The following is a 26,166-nucleotide window of genomic DNA, read 5'->3' as shown; positions in this document are numbered from 1 at the left end:
ACAGGAGCAATCTGACTATCAAAAATGGGTAAATTTGACTGGTATCACTAAATCGCTAGTGGTAACAAAATCGATGTTGGAGTGCAAGCTGTTTATATCATCAATTCGAAGCAAATATACTTTTGCCTTTGAACTTTGCTGTCTCAAAATGTGATCTTCTGGTTACGTTTCACTCGTTTTTAGAAAAACTAGAAGACATAGATTATAGATACTATGTCAGCTTTATCTTCAAAGAAATGCAGTTGTACAGAACTTGATGCTATGCATCTCTTATGATGATGCTCTGTTAACCATCTGTTTTTTAAAGAGGGCTATTCGGTGCAACCAGCAAAAAATTATTTGATTGCGATAAATATTAAACTTTAAATGTTTGCCGCAAGACCATAATCTCAGTCAAAAGAAATCAAACCAGAATAAGGAGCACAGTAAAACAAATCCTAATGCTTTATGTTCTGCAGTAGAAGGGGAAATGGGCCTAAAATATGCCTGAAAATACATGACAAGTACTGGACCTAGCCGGTGCCCTTTAAAAAAGACGTGATTCTATCGACACAGTGCGAATTAACAGAAAAACTTTGTCCCTGCCGCCGACGTTGCGTGACTTTATTCTTTCCCATAAACGTATGCATTCGTTCAAGAAAATGTTTGCGAGAAATTGCGTTGATATTAGGAGAGTTTCACATGGTGTATTTGGTTGACTCCTGGAAAAGAGAAAGAAGAGAAATAACACCACGTTCATTAAAACCCAAATTCCGTTGAGCCGTGAAAAGTTATGTATATTCCAGTCAAGACACTAGCTTCAGCGCACTTTGGCTACAATTCACTTGCTTCATGAAGAATTCGAGTTCCGCGGTTAAGCTGGAGGTTATTTCGGTTGCGTTTTCGAACAGTACGGTGTGTTTTGAGCATGCGAGTCGTTGTTGACACGAAGAAGGCTGCACCACACGCTTCTTTCCGCTTCATGTGCTAGCGCCGTTTCATGCTTTTGATTATACCGTTGGAATCGGAGCAGCGTCGGACGCCCCTCGGCACTGATTATTGCATTTGCTCGTGATATTAACGCAAAATACAACGTCTTAAAGCAGCTCAAAGAACGCAGCCGCTTTCTGAAACTTAGTAAGCTGACTCTCGCTCACCTTTTAGAGCTGAGGTATTAGTGTGGGCATGTGCTGTTCATTTCTCTTAGGATAATGCTGACAGACAAAGAGACATTACCAACAGATGGAAGCCGCTAGCAGGCGGGTTGAACTGTCTGAACTAATCATGTTCGCAGCACAAATTTTACCTAGCTTTTACTCACTGCCGTTTTACTCACGACGGAGCCCGTCAGAACATTTGCTGTCCCTCTTTACTACCGTGATGCGTTTACATTAGCCTCATCATGCCGTTTATTGCGACTGAGCTCCTTGCACTAACTACCCTTGGCGGTCAGGAATAGCGGTACTTTATGTTGTACAAGAACTCCTGCAGCGCCCGAAGGCATTACTGCATGAGGCATACAGTGAAATCAAGCTCTATCGCCGTAGTCTGATGATTGAACTATTCCAACAACACATGGAACAGCCATAAACGCAACAAAAATACGCACACACTCGCGTACATTGAATTATTCAATCTTAGGACACAATCAATTTATGAATAAATGCATAAGATCCGTGCACAGAAGTACAATCAAGCATGTTTTTAGGCAGTTTGTTTCACATAAACATGAAGCGTTGAACGAAGGATTTCTGATAAGCGTTAGTGTGACATCAGATTTTTTGTACCTTGAAAACGGGATCGCAACGTGCAGATGCAACATGCGGCAGGACAACATACATTGCTTTATAAACCCTGGCGTTTTCGAAATAGATGCCGTAGGACATTTCTAATTTACTGCGCAGGCGCCTAGTACTAAGAAGTTCTCAACCAAAATATTCCTTCATTGCTGAAAGTCAATGAAAACATTGTTCAGATTTGTAGTCATTGGCTAAAAGGCTCGCTGCATGGTCCTGTTTTTTTGTTTTTGGGGGCCAAAAGCCCCAAAGAAACTCAAGCTATGAGGGACGCCGTAGTGAAGGGCTCCGGAAATTTCGACCACCTCGGGTTGTTTAACGTGCACGGACATTGCATAGTACACGGGCCTGTAGCATTTTGCCTCCATCGAAATGCGACCGCCACGGCCGGGATCGAACCCGCGTCTTCCGGGTCAGAAGCGGAGCGCCATAACGACTGAGCCACCGCGGCCGCCGGCTGTACTGTTCTGTACGCGTTCTAAATGAACTGATAATATAGCCATACGTGGGCCTCGTACCGTGCAGGCATATTTAAGAATCGGTATAATGTATGTAAGGTATAGCAGCTTGTTTAGATTTGCTGGGGATTTGTGAATATTCCGTCACTAGAAATTCAACATCCTGGATACCCTGCCAGTTACACATTCAACATCAGTTCTCCATAGGTCATCTCTGAAATACACTCCGAGATATTTAAATTTGGGAACTTATACCCAAGCAAGATAGTTCAGAAAGTACACCGAGTTTATTGGGTGATGTTTCCAAGTAAAAGAAACATATTTACATTTATTTCAAATCAGCGTGAATATCCACGTGGTGTGCACAATTGGTAGATGCTGTCTATATTGTGTTGTTTGCTGTTGCTGCATGCAAGACAGGGAAACAATAGAACATACTCTTATCCACTGTATAAGGCCCTCCAGCTCTCAGTGCACGATGCCGCCTCAGGAAGCCGCGCAGCTCTAGAGTTTCGGAATAGCTAGGACATGCTCAATTTTGAGAAAGTAGAAAGAACTGAGGTCTAGTGGATTCGTAGAGAAAGTCAGCAGAGTAGTTTATTAATGAAAAGAAAACTAGCAATTGATACGAAGGTATTTAGTATGTTAGGAATTAATGTCTAGTTGACACTTGTCATCACCCACCCATCCATCCATCTCCATCCATCCATACATCCGTCCATCCGTCCGTCCGTCCATCCATCCATCTCCATCCATCCATCTCCATCCATCTCCATCCATCCACCCATCCATCCATCCCTCCGTCTGTCTATATTTATTTTTTATTTATACAGAAACTACAGCGCCCCTACTGGAGCACTGTTTTAAGGGGAACACAATAAAAGCAAGAGATGTATAATACAATAAATTAGCCCCCCATGGTGGCTCGGTGGTTACGGCACTCGGCTGCTGACCCGAAAGAAGCGGGTTCGATCCCGGCCGCGGCGGTCGAATTTCGATGGAGGCAAAATTCTAGAGGCTCGTGTACTGTGCGATGTAAGTGCACGTTAAAGAATCCCAGGTAGTCAAAATTTCCGGAGTCCTTCACTACGGCGTTCCTCATAGCCTGAGTCGCTTTAGGACATTAAACCCCAGTAAACAAAACCAAACCAAATACAAAAAATTAAGCGAATGATGCAATATACTCAGAAAAGCCCATGGACTATTGGAGGAAAGGCAGAAATGAAAAGAACGCTCCAGAAAGACAAAAACGCGCACGACTGACGCGGAGAAAATTACAATTCAAAATACAGCACTGCTTTAGCAACACGGCATATTTGGAATAGACAATAAATAGAACAAAGTACATTAGGACAAGAAATATTGCTACTTTGATATTAACACTCATTTTAAAATATTACAATCATTAACATGTGGTTTTTCAAAGGGGTGTAAAAATATGTGGGAGGGGCAGCAGCAATTTCGGAAGAGAGACTGCTCTAATAGTATATTGTTCTTGGGAAAAACTATATTTGAACGTGTTTATTAGGAAATTGTATTGCTCGCGCACTTTTAATGGGTGGTCGCTGCTGGCGGAAATGTAACTTGGCTCATGTGTGTATTCCTTTTTTGCAATACCAGTTTTACCATAAAGCACATTATAAAAGAGAATATCAAATAATTTCTAGTGTTTCCAAGTAACGCCCGCCCCAACTTGTCGCGCAAACCAGAAGAGTTCTTTGGAGATTAAAGTTGCCAGAGCCAAACCTTCCTGCCCGTTATTGGACGCACTTCAGTTCTTCATTACTCTGTTTTGTATGCGGGTCCCAAGCGACGCAAGGACAGGACGTACGTTGGACATGAATAAAGTCTCTTTCAGTGTAATTGGAGCCTCCCTAAAGTTTTGTTGGAGGAAATTTAATGTGCGGCTGGCTTTAACCGATATATAATTTGCATGTGTATTCCATGAACAGTCAGTGGAAAAAAAAACTGCCAAGTACTTGTAAGTTGAAAAAGCGGATATGTCTGCGGTGCCAAGAAAGTAGTCTGCAGAATTTTTTCTTTTTCGTAAACCGGATGAGATTAGATTTGGAGTGATTTATTGCCATACTCCATAGGTCATGTTGTAAAGTAGCTGCATCTGCTTCCGACGAAATGTTGCTGTAGATACTACAGCCGTCTACATCAAGTCTTATTTTACTTCAAATGTTGCTAGTCAGATCTTTTGTAAATATCTAAAAAAAAGAGGGCCTAAAACCGATCCCTCCGGAAAACTTGAAGTCACGCCCACACATGCAAAACTGATTCCGTCGTAAACTACGTTCTCTTTTCTTCCCACAAGATACGCTTTTATCCAGGTTAGTAGTGTAGTAGGGATATTTAAAAGTGTAAGGTTCTGCAGCAAGAGTCTGTGAGCAACTGAATCGAACGCTTTTCGAAAGTCTAGAAAAATACAATCTACCTGACCAGCGGAATTTAGGGAAACGAAAATGACATGAGTGAAATCTTCGAGTTGTGTTTTAAATGAGAAATGTGACCTAAATCCATGTTGTGTCGAGCAGAAAAAGTTAATGTTTTGTAGATGGCTTATTAACTGGGTATATATGACATGCTCGAGTGTATACTCTTCTGTACTCTGTACTGGAACTACATTGGCGGTTCTCCAGACCTACCTGCCTGCCTGCCTGCCAGTCAGTCAGTCAGTCAGTCAGTCAGTCAGTCAGTCAGTCAGTCAGTCAGTCAGTCAGTCAGTCAGTCAGTCAGTCAGTCAGTCAGTCAGTCAGTCAGTCAGTCAGTCAGTCGGTCGGTCGGTCAGTCGGTCAGTCGGTCGGTCGGTCGGTCGGGTAAGCGACAATGATATGTTTGCAGCAAAACTCGGATCGGATAGACGAGTAATATCGGCAGAGAACTCGTCGCGGTGGTTCTTTACTTCCAGCTGAGAGGGAACAGATGACAATGTTTTGGGAGGCCAAGAGTGCGTCTTGGCGTCGAGAAAAGAAATGCCTCGTGGTTCCGCATTGCTAAACACGAAACATTGTGCGAAAGCGTAGTTTTCTGCTGGTGTACAACCCCGCCACGTATCTGAAAGTGCGCTTGAGGTGTCCACTGAACAAGGGAACCAGTTCTAGGCCTTTCTTTTCCTCAAAATCAACGGAGTTGACGACGTTGTAAATGCCAATTCTGAGGGAAGGAAATCCGCATAACTGTCTCCCGGGTACAGTGGATCCTCAATCGCGCATTGAGGTACCTAGCGGTGGCGATAGATGGTTGTGCGCTGCATGCGTTGGCGTTGACAACATTGTGCCAAAAACATGGCACTCGAGCAATAGGCCGTCATAGAGTCACTGGATAAGCCGCCAGCTTTCATTGGCGCTGACGTTGATTTTGAGAAAAAGAAAGGCGGAAAATGCCTCAATTTGTAGGTGGACGCCCCCGCCTAGTCACAGCGCGAGGTGTCCACTGACGCAATGAGCCAGTTACACTTGCTACACAGAGATATTGGACAGACACACAGCGCTGAAATCCGGGGAGTGCGGCTAGAAGTGTTTTCGCACCAAAGCCTGTAGGACAAAAGGCATCGACCGAGTGCGCAATCTCAAAAGACTTTTGAAAAGAAAATGCGCGGGCTGGCACGGACATCACAAGGACCGATGACGACAAGCGCTGAAGAAAGAGCTCGCGAAGTAAGACGTAGCCGAAAGTGACAGCCTAGTGGGGGGCTTGCCCTGTTTCGTCCCTTTACGGTTTGCTTTCATGCGGTGTCTTTCCTAGTTACCTTAACTAACAAGGAAAGGCGTCGGCGTCGCAACGAAACGAGCGCCACGGACGGCGTGATTGCTTCTCGCGCGTGCGCGCAGGAGACAGCTCGCTCTTCGGCTGGGGAACTCGATGTGCGCTGACGTTCCGGCGCGGCGCTCCGCTCTCCGGCTGCGAGGCGAGGCGTAGAGGGGACGGTCACCCTCTAGCTCTATACCGTCCGGCCTCGGAGCTTCTTGCCTGCCCTAGCGTGGGCGGACATTCTCTCGTAACTCTGCTGGTGAGTCGGACGACCTCGATTACTAAGCGTATTTTGTTGCTAGCTGGCGTTCTTGTTGTCGCAGCAAGAAACGCCATGTTTGTGTCAGCCAGTGTCGTCGTTCCTTTGTTCCCACTCAAAGCAAGACCCGCAGTGGTCGGCGTGCACTAGGTAGCGCTCGCGATCACGGAGTGGGGTCGGCGGTTTTGGGCTGTATCAGACGCGGTTAAGCGGTGAGAGCGTATTTATGCCCCCTATTACAAACCCGCACTTGCCATCTAGGAGCTGCTGTAGGCGCCGCAGCCTTTGCGTAGGTTTCTGGTCCTCCAGTTCTTCGGAGAAAATGAGGTGCTGCGGGCGTCGGTGTTCAGAGGCAGCGGTTTGCTTAATAAGCTCGGCAACCAAAGTGTGAAAGGGGAACGAGGCAGGCGGTGCTAAAACACTGCTAAAAGCAAACTGGGTGTTGACCTGGGCTAGCCACAGCTGAAGATCCAGCGCCCAGAACTGGGGAAGGCCAACAGAGATCCTAGATACGTAGTGAGAGGAGCCGGCTCATGGTGGGGCGCTGGTGTTCCCGTTGGCGTTGTGCATACTGCGTGTGGCCGGTCTGGCCGGTATCCTATGTCACCTTTTTGTAGCGTCTGAGCAATAAAGACGATAGTGAACAGGCTCAGCTTACATACTTCACGCCTATGCCATGCCACGTATGCGACGTTTTGCCCTAATTTCGCCGACGAGAAAAAGACTGGTGCATGACACGGGCACGGGGCTCAAGCCAATCTCAGCTCTGCTTCGCCGTCGGCTGCGCTGTCGTCGACTGCTACAGCTGACGTCAGCTTTGCTTGATAGCCATGAACCACTATCTCTTTGAATTTAAACGCTGGAACTAGTGGTGGCATTAGTTTTAGCAAAATTTCGGTTCGAACTTGTTGGGTTATTGCAAAATCGAAATGAAATCAACACAGCTAAATTAGGACACGTAAGGTACATGCAAGAGAGGACAGCGCCAGTTTTGTCTAGCGTGTGCCTTTGACATCCTAGTTGACTTTCGCACATTTTATGTCTACTTTGACAGATCTGATAGTTTTGTTCAATCTATTAAATCGAGGCTTTCATACTTTCACATTTAGCTTGTTAATATCCTCTCTAGCCACTTACCTCCCAATTCTACTGCGAAGATTCCGAACACGTTAGCAACATCCCGTGCACACTTTTATACAAGCGATGTGAAAATTTTGCTGTTCGTTAATTTATTTGTTATTCATTTCTTCAGTACCTGCACTGCCATTTAGGTGTTACAACAGCGGATATTTCAGTAGAAAAACAAAAGTTTATATAAAGTTTTCGTGTGCTCAATGCGTGGCATAAAGCGTCAGCAGGTTAACTGAAATCGATTCCTAACTTCTACGGTTTGGTTTATGGGGGTTCAACTTAAAAAAGACTCAGGATATGAGGGATGCCGCAGTAAAGGGCTGCGGAAATTTTGACCTCCTGAGGTTCTTTAACCTGCACTGATATCTCACAGTACACGGACCTTTAGAATTTCGCCTCCATCGAAACTCGACCGCCCTGACCGGGATCGATTGAGCACCTTTCGGGATAGCAGCACACCGCCATAACAGCTGGGCCACCACGTCGGCTGGTTCCTAACTTGAATATATTGTTTCGGGAAAGAATATATTTAGAGTTATTTGCAAAAGCGCATGGAAAGCTGCACCGAGAACACAGCCGGAACATTGTTGTCGTATTCGTCTCCTTCCACTCGTTCAATCGCTCATTATCGTAGTCTACCCACTTCAGGACCGCCGGCTGATGAGAACGCCGTCTCGGTGTTAAAGTGGCGACGTATGAGCGTCGTGATAAGGTTTTAGGCGGCATACATGGAAGACGTCCGTGGTGGGGCCGGAGGACGATGGCGAGGACGCATGGGGAGCAATTTCATAGTTCACGTCGGTGACACGGCGTACCAGACGGTAAGAGCCACGGTAGTGAGAAAGGAGCTTCTCGGAGAGACCAACGCTTCGAGACGGCGTCCAGAGAAGGACGAGTGAGCCTGGGTTTTATTGGACTGCTCGGTGACGGCGGTCGTAGGTGGACTTCTGGGATGCTTGAGAGGAATGGAGCCGACTACGGGCTATTTGGCGCTCCAGCGTTGCCTGGCCAATGGCGTCCCGAGCGTAAGCAGTGATGGGGACTGAAGAACGCGACATGAGTGTGTCCAAAGGCAAGGTGAGGTGCCTGCAAAACAAAAGGTAAAAAGGGGAATAGCCTGTTGTGTCATGCCGCGAAGAGATATACGAAAATGTCACATAAGGCAACGCTGCGTCGCAATCTCGGTGGTCTGGCGAGACGTAGATTGCTAACATATCTGTGAGCGTGCGGTTGAACCTTTCCGCAAGACCGTTGGTTTGTGGATGGTAAGCTGTCGCGAGCTGGTGCTGCGTGGCACACGAGCGAAGAATGTCATTAACTACTTCTGGACAGAAAATAACGACTGTGGTCGGGGAGCAGTTGACGAGGGGCGCCATTGTAAAGAATGACGTCTTGTAGAAGAAAATCGGCGACATTGGTAGCGCAGCTGGTAGGCAAAGCACGCGGGATGGCGTACCGTGTCGTATAATCAGTGGCGACAGCGGTCCACATGTTGCCGGAGTGGGACGAGGGTAAAGGGCCAAGAAGGTCGAAGCCAACGCGGTGAAAAGGTTCCGAAGGTACGTCGATGGGTTGTGCAAGAACGGCAGGCAAAGTAGAGGGCCTTTTCCGACGTTGACACAGGTCGCAAGCGGCTACGCAATGCTTTATGGAACGATACAAAGCAGGCCAAAAGAAGCGGTGCCGCACCCGAGCGTTCGTGCGGGGCACGCCAAGGTGGCCGGCTATCCGCAGATCGCGCAGTTGTTTAAGGGCAATGAGCGTAGACGCTTGGAAATGACGAGCAGCAGCGGCGGACTTTCAGAGCGTAGGTTATGGCGATACAAAATGCCATTCTGGAGCGCATAAAGTTTAAGAGACAGAGATCGGTTTGCAGAGCGGAGGCTATCAAAGATACGTCGTAAAGATGAGTCGTAGCGCTGTTCGTTGGCAATATCCGCAAGATCAGAGATAGCTGAGAGGTAGGGCAGGGTCTCAGTGTCTTCTAGGTCAGGTGGCTCCGCAGGGTATTGGGATAACCAGTCAGCGTCCTGGAGATGGCGCCCTGACTTCTATGGATATTCTTGGAAGAGCAAAGCCCCGCGACCAAGGTGACCGGTGGGATCTTTAATGAAGACAGTCAACAGAGAGCGTGCTGATCAGTGACAACACCGAACGAACGGCGCAACAGGGAGGGTCTTAATTTAGCTACTGCCCAGACAAGGGCGAGATAGTCGCGCTTAGTAATGGAGTAATTTTGCGGCGTAAAGTAGGCGGCTGGCATAAGCGATGACGCGATATTGACCCTGTTGACGTTGGGCTAGCACGGCGCCGATCCCATATCCGGAGGCGTCGGTGCGAACCTCGAACCTTTGTGGGAGATGACGGGTCAAAATGGGCTAAGATGGGCGGGGTTGTCAGCTAATGAACGAGGGAGGAAAATGAGTTCTCTTGAGCAGGGCCCTAGACAAAGGGTGTTCTAAGCAGCTAGCGCCACACTGCGGCGAGAGAAGACGCACAAGGCCCCGGACGAAGAAGAAAAAGCGGAACTTGGCGAAGAGCGCGTACGGGGGAGAACAGGAAGAACGCGGTCGGCGATCGATGGACGTGTTCGAGATCTGCGGGCTCCCCGAGTTTCCAGGCTTGGGGCTCAGCCGCAGACGTCCGGGCTACCAGACCTGGACAGCCGTCGTACCGGACCCAGGCGCCGCTGTTCCCTTCCTGTCCAGCAGCCTCTGAGCACGGGCCGCCGCTGCTTGCCCGGGCTACCTGACTTGAATGCCGCGCCTGGATACCCGCAATTGTGGCGGCTTCCTGCGGCAGCGTTGAGGCCAGCCGTGGACAGCGCAGTCAACCGTACAACGCTGTGACGCTGACGCCTGCCGTGGAAACTGCCGTCCACACTACTTCTCCATCAGGGCACCGGCCTTAGCCAACAGACTGCGCTGACGCCGCGCCAGACCTCGCTCGACGCACCAACTACCTGCCAGATTCACCCCTGACACGAACAACTTGAGTGGACCTTTCCTCTTTTTAAAGCTATCTCTTTTACCTTTCGCGAGTGTTTTTTCCCCTTCTTGTTTCCTCGGTACATTTCTTCACATGACTTAAATTAGAGTTCTTTTCCTCTACATGCCGCTTCGTTTATTTCTTTTACGTTCTAACGCGTTGTAAATTTAGCCTGCAGTTTTTCCCCTCACAGGGGTGTCGTTCTTAAGAAGGTCGGTGAGGGGACGAGCAATGCCGGCGAAATCTTTGGTAAAACGGCGAAAATACGAGCACAGGCCGACAAAGCTGCGCACATCTTTCGACGACCTTGGAGGAGGAAAGTCCTTCACAGCTTGAATTTTGACTGGATCTGAGCGTACACGAGAAGCGTCAACAAGGTGGCCGAGGATAGTGAATTGGCGGCGACCGATTTAGCATTTCGATGAGTTCCGCTGGAGTCAGGCGTTACGGTACACTGCCAGAATACTGGAGAGGCGTTCGAGGTGCGCGCCAGTAGTCGGCCAGAAAACCACAACATCCTCTACGTAACACAGGCAGGTAGAGCACTCGAAGGCACGAGGAAGGGAATCCATCATTCGTTCAAAGGTATCCCGCGTGTTACAGAGTCCGAACGGCATGACTTTAAACTAGTATAAGCCATCAGGCGTCACGAAGGCGGTCTTTTTGCGGTTCTTTTAATCAACGGCAATTTCTCAGTACCCCGATCGAAGATGAATTGAAGAGAAATATTTGGCGCCGTGGAGGCAATCTAATGCGTAAACGATCCTCGGGAGAGGATATACGTCCTTTTTTGTGATGCGGTTGAGGTGCCGGTAGACGGACAAGGTAGACAGCACAAAGACGAGGTATAAATGGGGACAGCGACTCAGCAGAAATATGAAGGTCAAGCTGAGCAGCACTGGTGGCGCAGTTGATGAGGGCTGAATGCTCAGGCAGGAATTCGAGGCCAAGATTGACTTCATGACGGCACTGGTCTAGAACAGAGAATGGAACGGATGTATGGCGGCCGGATATGGTCACACGGGCTGTGCATAGTAGAACCACAGGAGGCGTTCCGCCGTCGCAACGCGGAGAACAGCTACGGGCGCAGGGGTCAGTACTTTTCTGAGGCGGCGTCGTAGTGTTAAACTCATGACGGATACGTGCGCGCCCGTATCGATCAGGGCTCTCACAGGCACTTCACTGACATGAATGGCGAGCAAATTATGGCGTGCGGGAAGGGCTAAGCGAGAATTGGTTCTGTATACTGCAGCATCACCTTCAGATACTGCAGCGTCTAGCTTTCCGCTTGCGAGCGTCCGTAGAGGCCTGGAGAGGAGCGACGGTTTTGGAGCGAACAAGACTGCCGACGCAGGGGGGAAGAGGAGCGGCAGGAGCGGGGAATCTGGCTGACGGTAGCACTGTGCTTGGTTGGAGGGGGCATGAAGCAGCTGTGCTGTTCGTCGTTGAGATGAGAGCTTAGAGGACTGTGTGCTACAACGGGACCAATAATTGCGACAGTGACGGGAAATGTGGCCATTGCGGTGGCAGAGGAAATGGGCCTGTTGTCGGTTGTCCGCAAATCGTTAGGGTTACGTCGACGTGGAGTTAAGCACGGAGGTCGTCCAGGAGTAACTGCAGTGATTTCGGGTGGTGGTGAAGGGCGGACGGGACTGACGAGCTAGAGACCAAGGTTTGCAAGTTCTTGCCGGACGACGGCTTGTACCAAAGAGACGGTGGGCAAGTGGTTGTCGCTATAACGCAGATGCAGGGGGGCAGGGGACATAGCTTCGAGTTCGCGTCGAATGATGCGGGTCACAATTTCTGGAGGCGCTAGTTTGCTGTTGGAGCAGGTCTTCCCATGAGGAAGTCGCAGCCATGTTGGGGAGGCGTGTGTACGGCTGGCTAATACGTCTCCTTTTGGCTTCCTCGAAGCGTCGACTCGACATTCCTTAATAATGCCGTCGACTGTAGTGCAGTTCTTGTAGACGAATAAGTTGAAGGCATCGTCGGCGATCCCCTTCAACACAAGTCCCACGTTGTCAGATTCGGGCATGCTATTGTCAACTTTGTAGCAGAGGGCCAACACGTCCTGAATGTACGACACATGGGATTCCGTAGAAGTTTGAGCTCGGGGTGCAAGGTCCCTCTTAGCGGCAAGTGTTCGGCCGAGTGGCCGTCCAAACATCTCGCTCAGTTTCTGCTTGCAGACGTCCCAGCTGGCCAAATTATCTTCGTGAGTTTCGTATCAGACTCGGGATGTGTCTTTTAGATAGAAGATAAGATTTTCGAGCATAAGGGTCGGATCTAAGCGATTGTATATACTCACGCGTTCGTACACGTGGATCCAGTCGTCGACGTCATCGTTGTCGGTGCCAGAAAATGCCCCAGGGTCACGAGGGGAAGAGAAAGAACGAGCGGTGGCATGGCCGGTGCTGATATTTGCTGGGAGGCGTTTTGGGTCATGGTTAGCGAAAGCAGCTGGCGGCCGCTGCGTAGCTCCGTCGTCAGTAGGCGTAGGGGAGATCCGCACCTCCACCAAATATGTTGCGGAAAAGAATATATTTACAGTTATTTACACAACCAAAGAGAACAGCTCGTTGCCATCTTCGTCTCTTTCCACTAGTTTAATCGTTCATTGTCGTCGTCGTCTACCCGCTTCAATGTGTATTGAAAACTAGTTAGACGGTGTCATTCCTAAACAGCTCCATAAGGTAAAATTCTAGCACGTGCCTATTTCGAGCTATAATTTGCAAACTACCGTCGCTGCAAGTCCGTCTGTAACCACATAATCACCTTTTTATTTGCACTTTTATTGGTCCTCTCAATAGATTACAAAAACATTATTAATAGCGAGAGGGAGCCCGGGCCAACAGAGTCATGCATCATTACGCACAGGTGCACGCATCGCCCACGACGAGGTGCATATGGGAGCGCCACCACGAGAGAACCCAACGTCTGCAGCAATCGGCCAGGTAAGAAGAACGTAGATTTTCAGTGCTAGCTTTCGCCGCCGCCAGTAATTGCCAAACTATTCCTGCTAGAATGCAACGCCACCTGCCAACCCAAGGCCCACAAAGACAACAAGATATGGCTTCTTAAAGCGGAGGTCGCCCGAGGTGCTCAAGGCTGTCACGAAAACGTGGCGCAAGTTGGCTGAATGGCATTTCCTCGTTATCACGGCTTTCAAAGTCTGGTTTCTGGTATCACAGGGAGATGTCCTCGTCCACGCCCACATCGTCATGATACCGGCTGTGCTCTCCCTTATCGAGCTCTCTATGGACCGGGCCGATGTCCCATAAAGGAAACAAGCGCTGCTTCCTTGCCGAGGCAAAGATACCCGGTCAGCCGCGCCGCTGGTGCTGCCTCCCACTCACGCATATGCCATCGTAGCCGCCAAAATGAGAGCGACGTCATTCTCGCTGCAGTGTGCGTGCCTCCCGAACCTTCGCACAAAAGCGCCCTCGAATTTGTCACGGTTTTTTCTTGCCGCATTCTACTGAACTTCGACAATCTAGCTTGTCGGCAACATCAGCCTGGAGATGATGAAACACACGTAGTTCGTCACCAAAATCGCATTCGAGACCTTCGTCCTAAAAACAACCACTATCCAACCAACAATCTCTCGGAACTCCTGCATAAAACTTGTCTTCACCCGCCACAGCTGGGCAAAAACCATCAACAATTTTTGGCCGATTAGATCATCACGTTCATGATGCATCATCACCAGCGTCTTCCCAATCGCCTGCAGTAAACGTATCGTTAAAGAAGTATGCATAATTACTGCAGTGGCATCAGCCAGGGCTGCCCTTTACCGCATCAGTTCACGAGCGTGGGTGACTTCTTTCAGTTTTTATTTTCTTGCCGTGCGGTCAGTTTGCTTTTTGCCACACCATTATGTTCAATTGGCCGCATTGCGTTGGTGGGTCTTGCACGTTGTTTCTTTCTAGGATCGGCATCAGGTACGGCCAGTAATAGTAGTGGACGAATCAACATGCAATATTTCTGGACCAATTACAGCAAGTTGTAGGGTTCCAGGAACCGAAAATTACATTGTGGACTGAACACACAAACGCTTATTATGAAGGTTCTGTGATACGTACTGAGGAAATAGTTGTACTTACTAAGATGCTACAAAATTATGGTAATACACATCTCATTCGCACTGAAATTCACATTTAAAAAGAAAATAGGCGCATTGCATGTACGATAAAGAAACACCTCCCTTGCTAGCGACACTAAGGCGATATACGTCTGACTGAAACACAATATTACAACACCGGGAGAGATGGTTCAGGCGTACTTACGATTAGAACATGTCTAACGTTGAAATTTGACTCGAAGCGTGGAATGTAGTTGTAGCCGCTCTGGACAAGTTCCTTGAAAGATGCTACCACTGGCGTGGACCCGTAATCCGTTGTTAATACAAAACTTTCTAGAGTAACACGGATGCCAACCCTCACGATTATGCCGGTCTGTGATGGATTCTTCAGGTCGGGCACAGCACCACGTGGTCTGTATAATCTAATCCTAAATTAGAAAATGAGAAAGGAAGCAAGCCCATGCAACATCGCGTCGTTTTATGTCCACTTAAAAGCATCACAACTGAAGACCGCACAGTCTACGTTCACTTTTGCTGAGGGAAGCTGCCTATCGATTTCATGCGGCCGACGTAGCATTTCATTTTTAGAGTACCTCACTATCATCTTCAAGTTTTATGCTTGTTCTGCTGGCGTCCCTTGTTCATGGCCGCACCAGCACGATCTTATCTTCACTCAGTTCGCGAGGCATCATGATATATCTAGCGTACGCCGGCACCACAAAGCGCACGAACAATATCTGTCACCCAGGGGCGTTTCTATTGCCTTCTGGATGAATCGAGATCAAATACAATGCCTGATATAGGAAGTTCCGCGGAACTTTTCAACCATCACCTGAAATTCCCAACAAGCGCTTTTTTTAAACATGAAGTTTTTTACGCAGGAAATTTTTTTTCGCATATCCTAAGATTGCACCATAACAACCAATTTACAGACCCCTCACAGATCCTTTCTTGGGACGCTTGTTATTTTCTTCTGGCGACAGATACGCGCGTCAATAGTTCTGCGCGGCTTTCTTCAATATTCAGCACAAGCAGAGGATAAATTTTCAAGGCAATATTTTGGCACACATAGGAAAATTAGAGCATTCCAACCAACACATCGATTAAAGTGCCTTGTAATACTGCACTGTTCACTCGGAAATTAAAAGTGATGTCCAAGGAACGCCTACAGTAGTCGCCGCTCTGGTGCCCTTCACAGCCAGAGGCTACTGCCTCCTCTGAGTTGCATTGTTTTCGTTGTTTGCGCTCATGCGAACAAATGAAGTAATCTCCTGAAAGTCGCATTCTGTCATTCTCCCTCTGTGTGGCCGCAGCCACGTGTTGACATCGCCACGTGGCTCTGAAGAGCAGCATGCGTGAAGAAGGACGAAGAAAACTGCAGTAATCGGTTTATTCGGCGAACTTCTGGTCTTTGTTGTCAGCCATGCTGTCCTTAAAGATGACGAAGAAGTTAGTAGATTGCAACCACAAATATTTGAGAACAATCCCTCTAAGTGGCTCACGCCTAGTCGTCAGCCTTCGCGAGCAGTCTGGTCCCGTATTGGAAACATAAGCTAGAGAACCAGCACGGAGAGGCGAGCTGAAATTAGGGAGGTCGTGCGCAGGCGGTGGTAAACGGCGAGCTTTGTAAAGGGAGCATTCTTCCCACTACCGTATTCCTGATTAGCTTACAGGTTATAAACGGCATGAACTGAAGCACCATATAATTGGAGCTGTCTCGGATGACTGCTTACCGACACCAGCCAGTTAAAAATATTGACGCCATATAACTTGAGCAGGTCTGCTGATTCCCCTCAAAGGTTCTGTACACAGTCTTGTACGCATAAAAGTCGCGGATATTCTGAGGTTCTGCATCCCATAGCACGTATTTGTTTTTAGAACATAAATATATCACCACTCGAGTTGGAGGTGACGATACTTACAATTCTATTCATACACAGCAATTCCGGACAAAAACATTTTTCAACGAAAAAAGAGTTTATGAGCGCAATTATGAACGCAACCTTGATGTCCCGTTAACAAATAATCTCAACCGGAATACTCACACAACTATTGTGTGCGACGATGCCTTCAAGATACTTTCCTTTCTACGCCATAAACTAAAGCATGCCCCTGCCGAAACAACATTTAGCTTATACATCAATAATTAAGCCAAAGCTTGAATATATGCATTGTATAGGATTCCTACACTAAAGCTAACATCCACGCCCTTGAAAAAAAATAGAGCGTAGGGCAGTTAGGTTTATATTTTTTTTTGAAGTGCCGTGCAACTAACTCCCCAACAGTCTAATGAGGCAGCATGGAATCCAGACACTTGAAATGAGAAGAAAAATACATCATCTAAAATTTCTCTTCCTTCTTAAAAATTACTTTCTCGCTCTAACTCCTCGCCCGTATTAACACCATTTACTGCACGCAGAACACGTCATCGACACCATGACACTCTCACTCCATATAGCGCCAGAACAAACGTTTTTAAATATTCTTTTTCCCGCGAACAATAAGCGAATGGAACGAAGCACTATCCCTGCTAATCAGCATTGATGTCCTTGAAGGTTTAAATTGATAACACCGCACATCTTCTGCATTTTATTACTTCTCATTCGCTATTCTTTTTTGTGTGTGGCAATATTCTACGTGTAGCTGTCTTATACATTTTCAATTCGTTTTCTAAGCATTTCCACGTCCTTTGCTCAGATATGACGAGAATTGTGTTACTGTTATCGCTTTATTCTGTCCCTGGAAAAACCGTACTTGCCATGTGTAATTGCCATTTGCATTTGTCATTTGTATTTGCACGACTGTTATGCTCTTCCTGATTGGGCCGCAAGGCCTGTAGTACTGACTAAATAAATAAATAAATAAATCTCACTAACAACCCACATATACTCAAATCTTCTGTGGGTAAGCTTGAATTTTGTGTTATTACTGTATTTTTGCTATTGTATTGCAACCGTAACTGCTCATTACGAGTGACGGGAAAACATTTACTGAAAGATTTGGCTACGCATCAGAAGAATGGGCTATTACCTTCAGTATTTTCACAACACTTTACAATATTCGAATATAAAAACATTTTGTCGAAGAATTCTCAACATGGAAAGATCTAAGTTAAGAATAATTCTGAAAACTGCAATTCGGTGCACATACTTCAGAGAAGCAAGGAAGGCTCAAATTAGCGCTTCGTGCTCACTTTCTGGCGCAAAGCGGCAGCTTTGGAGAAATATTCACCTGCTTGCGCATCCCTGGAAGTGAATATTTGGCATATCTCGGTGATGAAAAGTATCCGCAAGTTTTTCACCAGCAAAACTGGTGCATGTTAAAACTCTGTGGAACACGTCGTGGTGGCTGGCTGGTCATTAAGATATCTAGGAGAACAAATGCGGACTGTCGCAAAAGAAGAGGGAGGAAGCGAAGAGGGGAAGACGGGCGCCAATTGTCGACTGTTTGTTTTCTTTTTCGGAAATACCGCGCTTAAACACCAGAAAGGTATAGACAGGAAAGAAACAAAGAACAGAAATTCATGTTATAAATTTACAGACTATATTATTATGGTGGTTCGCTCAGCAGCACGCGCAACAACCCGCACAAAGAAGGCACACCAAAAACCAAGTCGCCCAAGCACTAGCTGCAGCATCCTCGTCGGCGTCAGCTGCCCAGCGACAGAACAACGTCCTCTTCGCCTCGCGACTGTGTACCGTCACACTACCCCCTTCGCCCCTCGGAAGGAAGCACAGTTCCTAAGGTGGTAGGTTCGAAAGGTAGGGCTTAAGACGGGTGACGTGCACAAGCTGTGTGGAGGGGACCGCGGGAGGAAAGGCGGGGTGCAGGGCCGTGAGTTCGTATGGCCACATTGCTCAGGAGCCTCAAGACTTTTTCCCAACTGAAAGAGATCCTTTTTGTTGTACTTGGTTATACGTCCCAAAATAGTGACATATATTTGCCCAGGAATTTTTTACATTATGTGTTGGCTGACATTTGAGAAAAAAAAGTCGCTGTCAAGATTTTTCACCAGCTTGGGAATCAAATTTGGACTGTGGCGAGAAAGTTCGGAACGTTACTTTTCGGTCCATATTGTATGTATGCCATCAGGAAAGTGCCTGGCCAAAGAAAAGCTTTTTCCCAACTGATAGAGACCCTTTTTGTCGTACTTGGTTAGACGTCCAAAAGCTCCACATTTAATACGAGAGAGAGAGAGCCGAGAGGGTAATGGACGTCGCGGTGATAAAGGTCGTAATGACGTTTTTGAGCTGTCTGGGAAGCTGCGAGACGATCCCGAGCGATTTGGCGGGTGGCATCAGCACAGGCAATGGTGTCACAAACGTAACTGCTGGTAGAATGGTAATGAGGCAGTAAGGTGGCGAAAGGTAGCAGCGGGTCACGGCCAAAGCGTAAGTAGAATGAAGAGTATCCGGTGGTATCATGGTGTGAGGAAATGTAGAAGAACGTCACTAAATGTAAACTGATGTCCCAGTAACGATGGTGGTCTGAGACACATATAGACAGCCCGTTCGCCAGGGTGCGGTTAAGGCGCTTAGTAAGCCCGCTTGTTTGGGGACGGTAGGCCGTCGTGAACTTGTAACGGGAGGCGCATGAGCTCAGAAGGCCGTGGACCACTTTAGAAAGAAAGCAGGGACCTCGATACGTAAGCAGCGATCCGTGATATAACCAATGTTATAAGCAGTTTAACGGGAAAATTAACAGTTGACTGTTGGTGTTCGAATGTCTCTGGTTCTTCCTAGTTTTCTTGCTCTCGTTCACCTCAACTTAGGCTCGGTAAGTGGCGCGTCGAGCTGCGCTTGCTGCCATAGCTGCACTTGCAAAGTAGTGACGTATTTTTGCCCAGTAATTTTTTGTATGCATTGTTGGCTGCCATTTGAGAAATAAAGCCACCGTCAAGATTTTGCACCAGCTTTGGAATCAAATTTGGACTGTGGCGAGAAATTTCGGGACGTTACTTCTGTCCATATTGTATGTATGCCATCAGGAAAGTGCCTGGCTAAAGAAAAAACTTTTTCCCAACTAAAAGAGACCCTTTTTTGTACTTGTTTAGATGTCCCAAAGCTCCACATTTAATGCGAGAGATCCCGCAGTAGTAGATACTATTCCACTAAAATTTTCATTACACGGTCTGTACTCTGTCCATACTCTTTTTAATGAAGTGCACCTACTTGCTATAGCAACATCCGATAAACAACTGTATTCAGTCTGCAAAAGCTATCGACACTCTTTAGACAATTCGTAGATAGTTTGGAAAATGTACAGCAATTCACAATTGGTAGCGAGGTGCAGGAAGTGGTATGGAATACGTCTACTTAGGGCAGGTACTGACTGCCGATCCGGATCATGAGAGGAAAATAACTATAAAAATAATAATGGGGTGGAGAGGATATGGCAGGTTCCCTCAGACCATGAATGGCAGTTCACCAGTCAAGCAGCATTTCGTAAAGGATACTTGACAATAGACCATAATCACACTGTCAATCAGGTGATAAAGAAATGCGCAGAATATAACCAACCCCTTTATATAGCCTTTCTTGATTACGAAAAAGCATTTGACTCAATGCGAACTTCAACAATCGAGAAGGCATTTCGAAATCAGGGTGTAGAAGGATCATGTGTGAAAATACTCGAAGATATATATAGCAACTGCACAGCTACCATAGTCCTCCATAAAGCCAGCAATAAAATTCCAATAAGGAAGAGGGTCAGGCAAAGAGACAGAATCTCACCGATGCTATTTACCGCCCGTTTACAGGAGGTATTCCGAGGCCTGAATTGGGAACAGTTGGGGATAAGAGTTAATGGAGAATACCAACATAATATACGATTCACTGATGATATTGCCTTGCTGAGTCACTCAGGAGATGGACTGCAGAGCAGAGACCAATGAGTGAGGCAGGCACAGTAGAAAGGTGGGTCTAAAAAATAACATGCTGAAAACCAAAGTAATCATCAACAGTTCAGCAAGGGAACAGCAGTTGACAATTGCTAGCGAGGTGCTGGAACTGGTAGGGGAATACGTCTTCATAGGGCAGGTAGTGACCGCTAATCCGGATCGTGAGAGGGAAATAACTAGAAGAATAGGAACAGTGTGAAGCGCATATAGCGAGGTCTCTCAGATCATGAAGAGCAGGTTACCAATATCTCTCAAGAGAAAAGTGTACAACAGCTGTAACCCACCGGCACTCAACTACGGGGCAGAAACGTGGAGGCTAACGAAAAGGGTTCAGCTTAAGTTGCGAGCTTTGGAAAGAAAAATTATAGGTGGGACGTTAAGAGACCGGAAGCGGGCATTGTGGGGCAGGAAGAAATGCGGGATAGTGACATCTTAGTCGGAAACAAGAGGAAGAAATGAGGTCGCGCAGGGCATGCAACGCGAAGGCAAGATAACCGCTTAACGGAGTGGATTCCAAGAGGAAGTAATTGTAGCAGGGATCACCAGAAAGTTAGGTGAACGGATGAGATTAAGAAGGTTTCTCGGATATGGAAGCCGTCGTTAGCAAATGACAGGCTTAATTGGAGAGTAATAGGACAGGCCTTTGCCCTGCAGTGGGCGTAATCAAGCTGATGACGGTGACCCTCAGTATAATTTTGTCATTGGCTGTCTATAGTCTACGAATAGACAAAGCGAACTATCTACAGGAAAGCAACAGAATATATAAAGAGTGTATAGCAAAGTCTAGAGCTAATTTTTATAAGAGGTGTAAGTTAGAACACCTAGGACTCTTTTACGACCACTTAAATCATAAAACACACAGGTGTTTTTGCATTTTACTTCCATCAAAATGCCGCCACCGCAAATGGGATTCGGCCCCGCGTCCTTAAGTTGAGGATTTCAACGCCACCGCCACTAAATACCTCCGCGGGTAAAAAAAGATCGCAGCTAATGTCGAGCTAGAAATGCATTTACGGAAATCCTAGCAGGAAATTATAGCCACAGTTCCTTACAACTTTAGCTGAAAGGCGAGAATATCCAGAAATCTTGACACCATAGAGGCGCCAGATGTTCAAAGCACACGTTCATTGCGACAGTTAACACACCCAGGGATAAATGCGTTTAATTTAGTAGTTGAGCCAGCAAGTAGTACAAGAAATGATGGGGATGCCATGCCAGAGAAGAGAGTGAGTCATGAATGGGAGATCACGCTAGTTTCAGGTTCCTGTATGCATAAAGCGCATAACCTGGATAATCTAATGCTTCTAGTCTAATCCTACTGTTTCTCACCGTCTCCCTTTCCTGAAGGAACACAACAGCCCCAACATCACCCAGTTGTGCCTTTTGTGGTGATGGGCTATAAGAGAGAAAAGGCAATGGAATGAAAACAATTCTCGTTTTAACAGGCCCATGTCGAATCTTTGCGACCACAATGGCGCCCTTCATGAAATTGTGTAAGTGTTTCTGAAAAGCATATGCAGGACGTTTTTCGCTCAATGCGTCACCAAGTACGACGGAACAACAGCGACAGTTTATTATGCATCAATGGATGGGAGGTAGGAGCATCCACTTTGAAACGGGCTGATTGCAGTTGCCACCATGCTGAGCTTGTTTTCCTTTATTTTTGTTTATCTGTGTTGTAAGTTATTAAAATTCGCCATTTTCTTTAAATACGTCCTCCTACACATTTAACCTCATGTCAACTCACTGCTTTTGAGGCACCAATCTTCCAGTCGCTTTTTGCTAATTTCCACCGCTGATTTATTTACATGACTTTTGTTATCTCAAAACCCAAGGACCTCAGGAAAAGTGATTGCGCCTGCATCGAGATCGGTATGGATACCATCACAATTCAGTGTGAGGTGTTCTATTGTTTCTACAGATTTACCACACACAGCACGTGAGTCATCCTCTTTGTTAATTTTTTTTTTGTAGCTGCTCGTTCTAAGACACCCTGATCTAACTTCAAAGAGCAGAGCGCTGCCTTTTGAGTTATCATAAAACGATTCCTTCCTGATCTGCCTTTTCGATTATCGATATAGTTCTAAACTTTGCTTCTTCTCCATTGAATCTATCCAATTTTAACCTTCTGCGTTTTCGAGAATAACGGCCTGAGGGGCGAGTTGGTGCTTAAATGAAATGAACGGCGGCGCAAAAAAGGACTTGTCGTTTACTGCTCTTTCTTTCTCCGTCCTCGTGTCTGGAATACTTACTGGTTAGCTTCCTAGTTCTCCGCCAGTTTGAGTCAACGCTCTATCCGTATAGGTATTTAAATACCTTTGCTGCCCACCTGTTATCGTAGACTTTCCTCAGGCGTTCTTCGTATAGTAGTTTACTCTGAGCTTCCCGTGCTTCGAACGTTTCCCAGCCCATATCCCACTGTACAGCCTCGTTTGTGGTTTTCGCCTGGGGGCCTAGTGCTAATCTTCCAACAGATCTGATTTACTTCTAATCTAGACTGAACTTCTGCCCTTAAGCACAGAACCGCATTCCCGAAAGTAAGCCCTGACACCATTATTCCTTTCCAAATACCTCTCAGTATTTCATACCCCAATGCCCAATGTTTCATTATCCCAGTATCTCTTCGCCCTTTTGCAATGAGAGACTGTTCGCGCTTTTTAGTGTACATATGCCCTTTGATTACCCATACCCCGAGATATTTGTATTCGGCCACTCGGGGTATTTCATGGCCTTGCATTGTAAGCTCCTGATCAGTTGTATCGTTGACAATAATAAGAGCTGATTTAGTTGCACTAAAACTTAAACCTAGACTGCCTCCTTCGTCACCACAGCATTTTACCAGAGTTTGCAAATCTTCCTAGCTATCTGCTAACAGTACAATATCCCCCGCATACAATAAACCCGCTAGTCTTTGCTCAGCAACCTTTCCGCCTAATCTGTACGACATTTCATAACCTATAGATTGCTTCCTTGTAGCCTTCTTTCCATACTTATCATATAAAGCATGAACAGCAGCGGTGATAGAGGACAATCTTGCCTTAATCCTTTGTGTACCTCGACAGTTGTTGTACTCTTGATTCCTTCCAATGCTATTTCAACTTCATTTTATCGATATATTTCCTGTGGAAAATTAATTACCTCATGACCGACACCATCACCTTTTTTTTCCTCAGGAGTTCCCTGTTCACGTTGTCGTATGCACCGATTATGTCAGGAAGGCTAAATACAGAGGCCTGTTTTCCGCCTTAGCTATTTATATGCATTAGGTAAGCGCGAACAGCCTATCATCTAAGCGTGTATGCCCTGCTGAACCCGTTCTGAAGTTCTCCGAGAATTCTATTACTTTCTACCCATGATTGCATTTTTAATTTCACCGCCTGCATCCCCAGCCCGTATATAACTATTGTTATCGTAATCGGTCGGAAGGATTTTATGTTTGTCTTATCGCCTTGCCCTTTACAAATAAATTCATTTTACTGTGTTTCTAGCTGTGCGGAATTCGTATATTTGTTGTGACTTCCTTCATGCTTTTCTTAGTGATTCTTTTCTTTTTTGGCCAAGTTCATTAATTAGCTTGATTGAAATTTCGTCTATCTCTGCGGACGTGCATTTTGAAATATTTGCTTCCGCCTTTTTTCCAGTTAAGATTCGTCAGTTCTAAGCTGTTTTCTATTCTGCAGTCCTGTGTTGCTCCCTCATTTGGGGCGATTACCCTATCGTCTTTCCTAAATGGCTCAGCTATAACTATGCAATGTAGTTCACAGCATCGGCTCCATGTAAACATTTCCCCTCGGTATCGTGAGTCTGTTCCTGCTTTCTGTGATTCGCTTTACCCAGCCAGCTTATATAGTTCCAGAATTTTCTCGGCCCCCTTTAGTTGCGTCGCCAACTTCAGACAACCAGCGATCAGAGGACTGCTTTATTTCATCTTGGACGACGACCTGCACTTGCTGTTTCTCTTGTCGATAATATTCCTATTTTTGGCATATTTCCTCTTCAGATAACTGCGCCCTCTTTTCTTCTCTGTGTTCCCGTGACGCCAAACGTCGTTGTTCGATGACCTCCCTCATTTCCTGATTGCACCAACTTCCTCGCTTCCTCTTTCGTCTCCTGCGATTAACTCCTTTTACTTGTTTTATTTTTGTACTAATGACGATTTTTAACTTATTATAATGCCACTTGTCCATGGGATGTGTCTCTATTGCTTCCTCTATGCCGACCGCTACTTGCGCTATTTGTTCGTCATTTAATTTGGCGTACTCTTCTTCATTTCCCTGCATTTCTCTTTTGAGCAGGGCTCCCAAATGCAGACTGACAGGCTTATGATCACTTCCCAGGCTCTGCTTTCTCTCTTCGTCTATTTCTATTATTGAGAGCTTGCTATACATCCCCTGCAACATTAGGCAGCAGTCAACGGTCGTTTGCCTCTTACGGGATTCCCACGTGATTTGTCCCTCACACTTAGTTTCTCTATTTACAATAACTAGTTTGTGTCGCTCACAAATGTCGAGCATCAATTTCCCGTTAGAATCTGTGTATGCATCCAGATACTCGATGTGGCCATTCATATCCCCCAGCAGAATAATATCGGCATCTTCTCCAAACTGCTTTATATCGTCATTGAGACACTGAACTAGATCATTGTTTTCTTGCCTGCATTTGTCTTCTGTCCCCAATAAAGTACTCCTAGCCATGTCATTTTACCGGCAATTGTACCTGAAACCCAGACATGTCCTTTGCAAGTTGACTTTAATATTTGCCAATTTGTTCCTTGATGTATAAGCATACCTTCTTCTCCTCCCTTCCTCTCCTTTGTTGTTCTGTTGCTCCCTTCCCATACATAGCCATCAATAAACGCTGAATCTTTTAGATCCCTCAGATGTGTCTCGCATAGCGCTTATACACCTGCTTCTTCGTCCTAAAACTGCTGTTCTATTTCTAGCCAATTCGCTCTCTTTCTACCGTCTTCCATGTTTATGCACCTGATTCGGGTGTTAAATTTCTTTTTTTAGTTCTTTTACTGGACCTCCTAGTGGCCATTTTGTTGCGGTCAGCCGCCATTGTTACGATTTTACTTTGCTTCTACTTACCCCTGCGCCAAGAGCCGCAGTGGACCCCTTAAAAAACCTACTACGCGGCCTGACAGACGCCAGCGGATCTCGGCTCCTAGCCTTCCATTGAAATCGATGCCATCTCATGTATAGCCTCTGCCAAAGCCAGCTCTATGCAATTCCCTGTTTATATCTGCCACCTCAATGTCTTTCTTATCGCTTAACTTCCTTGTCTCAAGATTAAAAGCCACAACGTCCTTGGAAACTTCTCCGTTCAGTCCTTGCGCGTCCAGCACTGTGCGCACCACGATCTGGACTTTCTGTGCTACCGCCGTAAATCGTCAGCTCCCTCCGCTAATATCCCCACTACTTTTGCGGCTTCACAATTCAGGCCATCATTTAGCCCTGCCACTACTAATACCAAATTGCGCTCTGCAACATTCTCAGAAAGTTCGCTTTTTGTCTATCTCAGTACTGCGTCCATTGTACTGCCTGGGAATGAACCGACTACTACCTGTTTATCACCCTTTACACTTTTCATTATAGTTCTTTGGTACCTCCTCATATATGAGTCACCACCGATAAGCACTAGGGCATTCTTTTCCTCCCTCCTAACTTCCAGATTATGCTTCCTCTTATCAGTGACTATGACCTCATTCCTTGGGGTTAGCTTATTTCCCTTCTGTTCATCGCCTCCAGACTTCCTAGCTCCCACTTGTTCGTCGCTGTTCCTGTCTGTACGAAAACAGAAAACTGGGCGAGTTGGAA

General features: G+C 46.5%; 1 protein-coding gene across 2 annotated transcripts in view; it reads right to left on the bottom strand.

The window, feature by feature from the left end:
* Positions 1–585: 585 nt before the first annotated feature.
* LOC144130061 (uncharacterized) overlaps positions 586–26,166 on the bottom strand; it is a 263,082-nt gene continuing 237,501 nt past the window's right edge. Inside the window, exons 7-8 of one of the 2 annotated variants that reach the window (XM_077664085.1) lie at positions 14,654–14,876; positions 586–701 (exon numbers count right to left, since the gene is read on the bottom strand). In XM_077664085.1, coding sequence (XP_077520211.1) covers positions 678–701; positions 14,654–14,876 — 247 coding nt within the window. In that variant the 3' untranslated portion in view covers positions 586–677. Of the gene's footprint in view, positions 702–8,289; positions 8,466–14,653; positions 14,877–26,166 lie in introns of those variants that run through there. The other variant, XM_077664084.1, reaches the window with a different exon arrangement.

Source organism: Amblyomma americanum, chromosome 4 (genome assembly GCF_052857255.1).
Source record: "Amblyomma americanum isolate KBUSLIRL-KWMA chromosome 4, ASM5285725v1, whole genome shotgun sequence".
NCBI lineage: Eukaryota > Metazoa > Arthropoda > Arachnida > Ixodida > Ixodidae > Amblyomma > Amblyomma americanum.
This window is presented reverse-complemented; position numbering and strand designations above follow the sequence as displayed.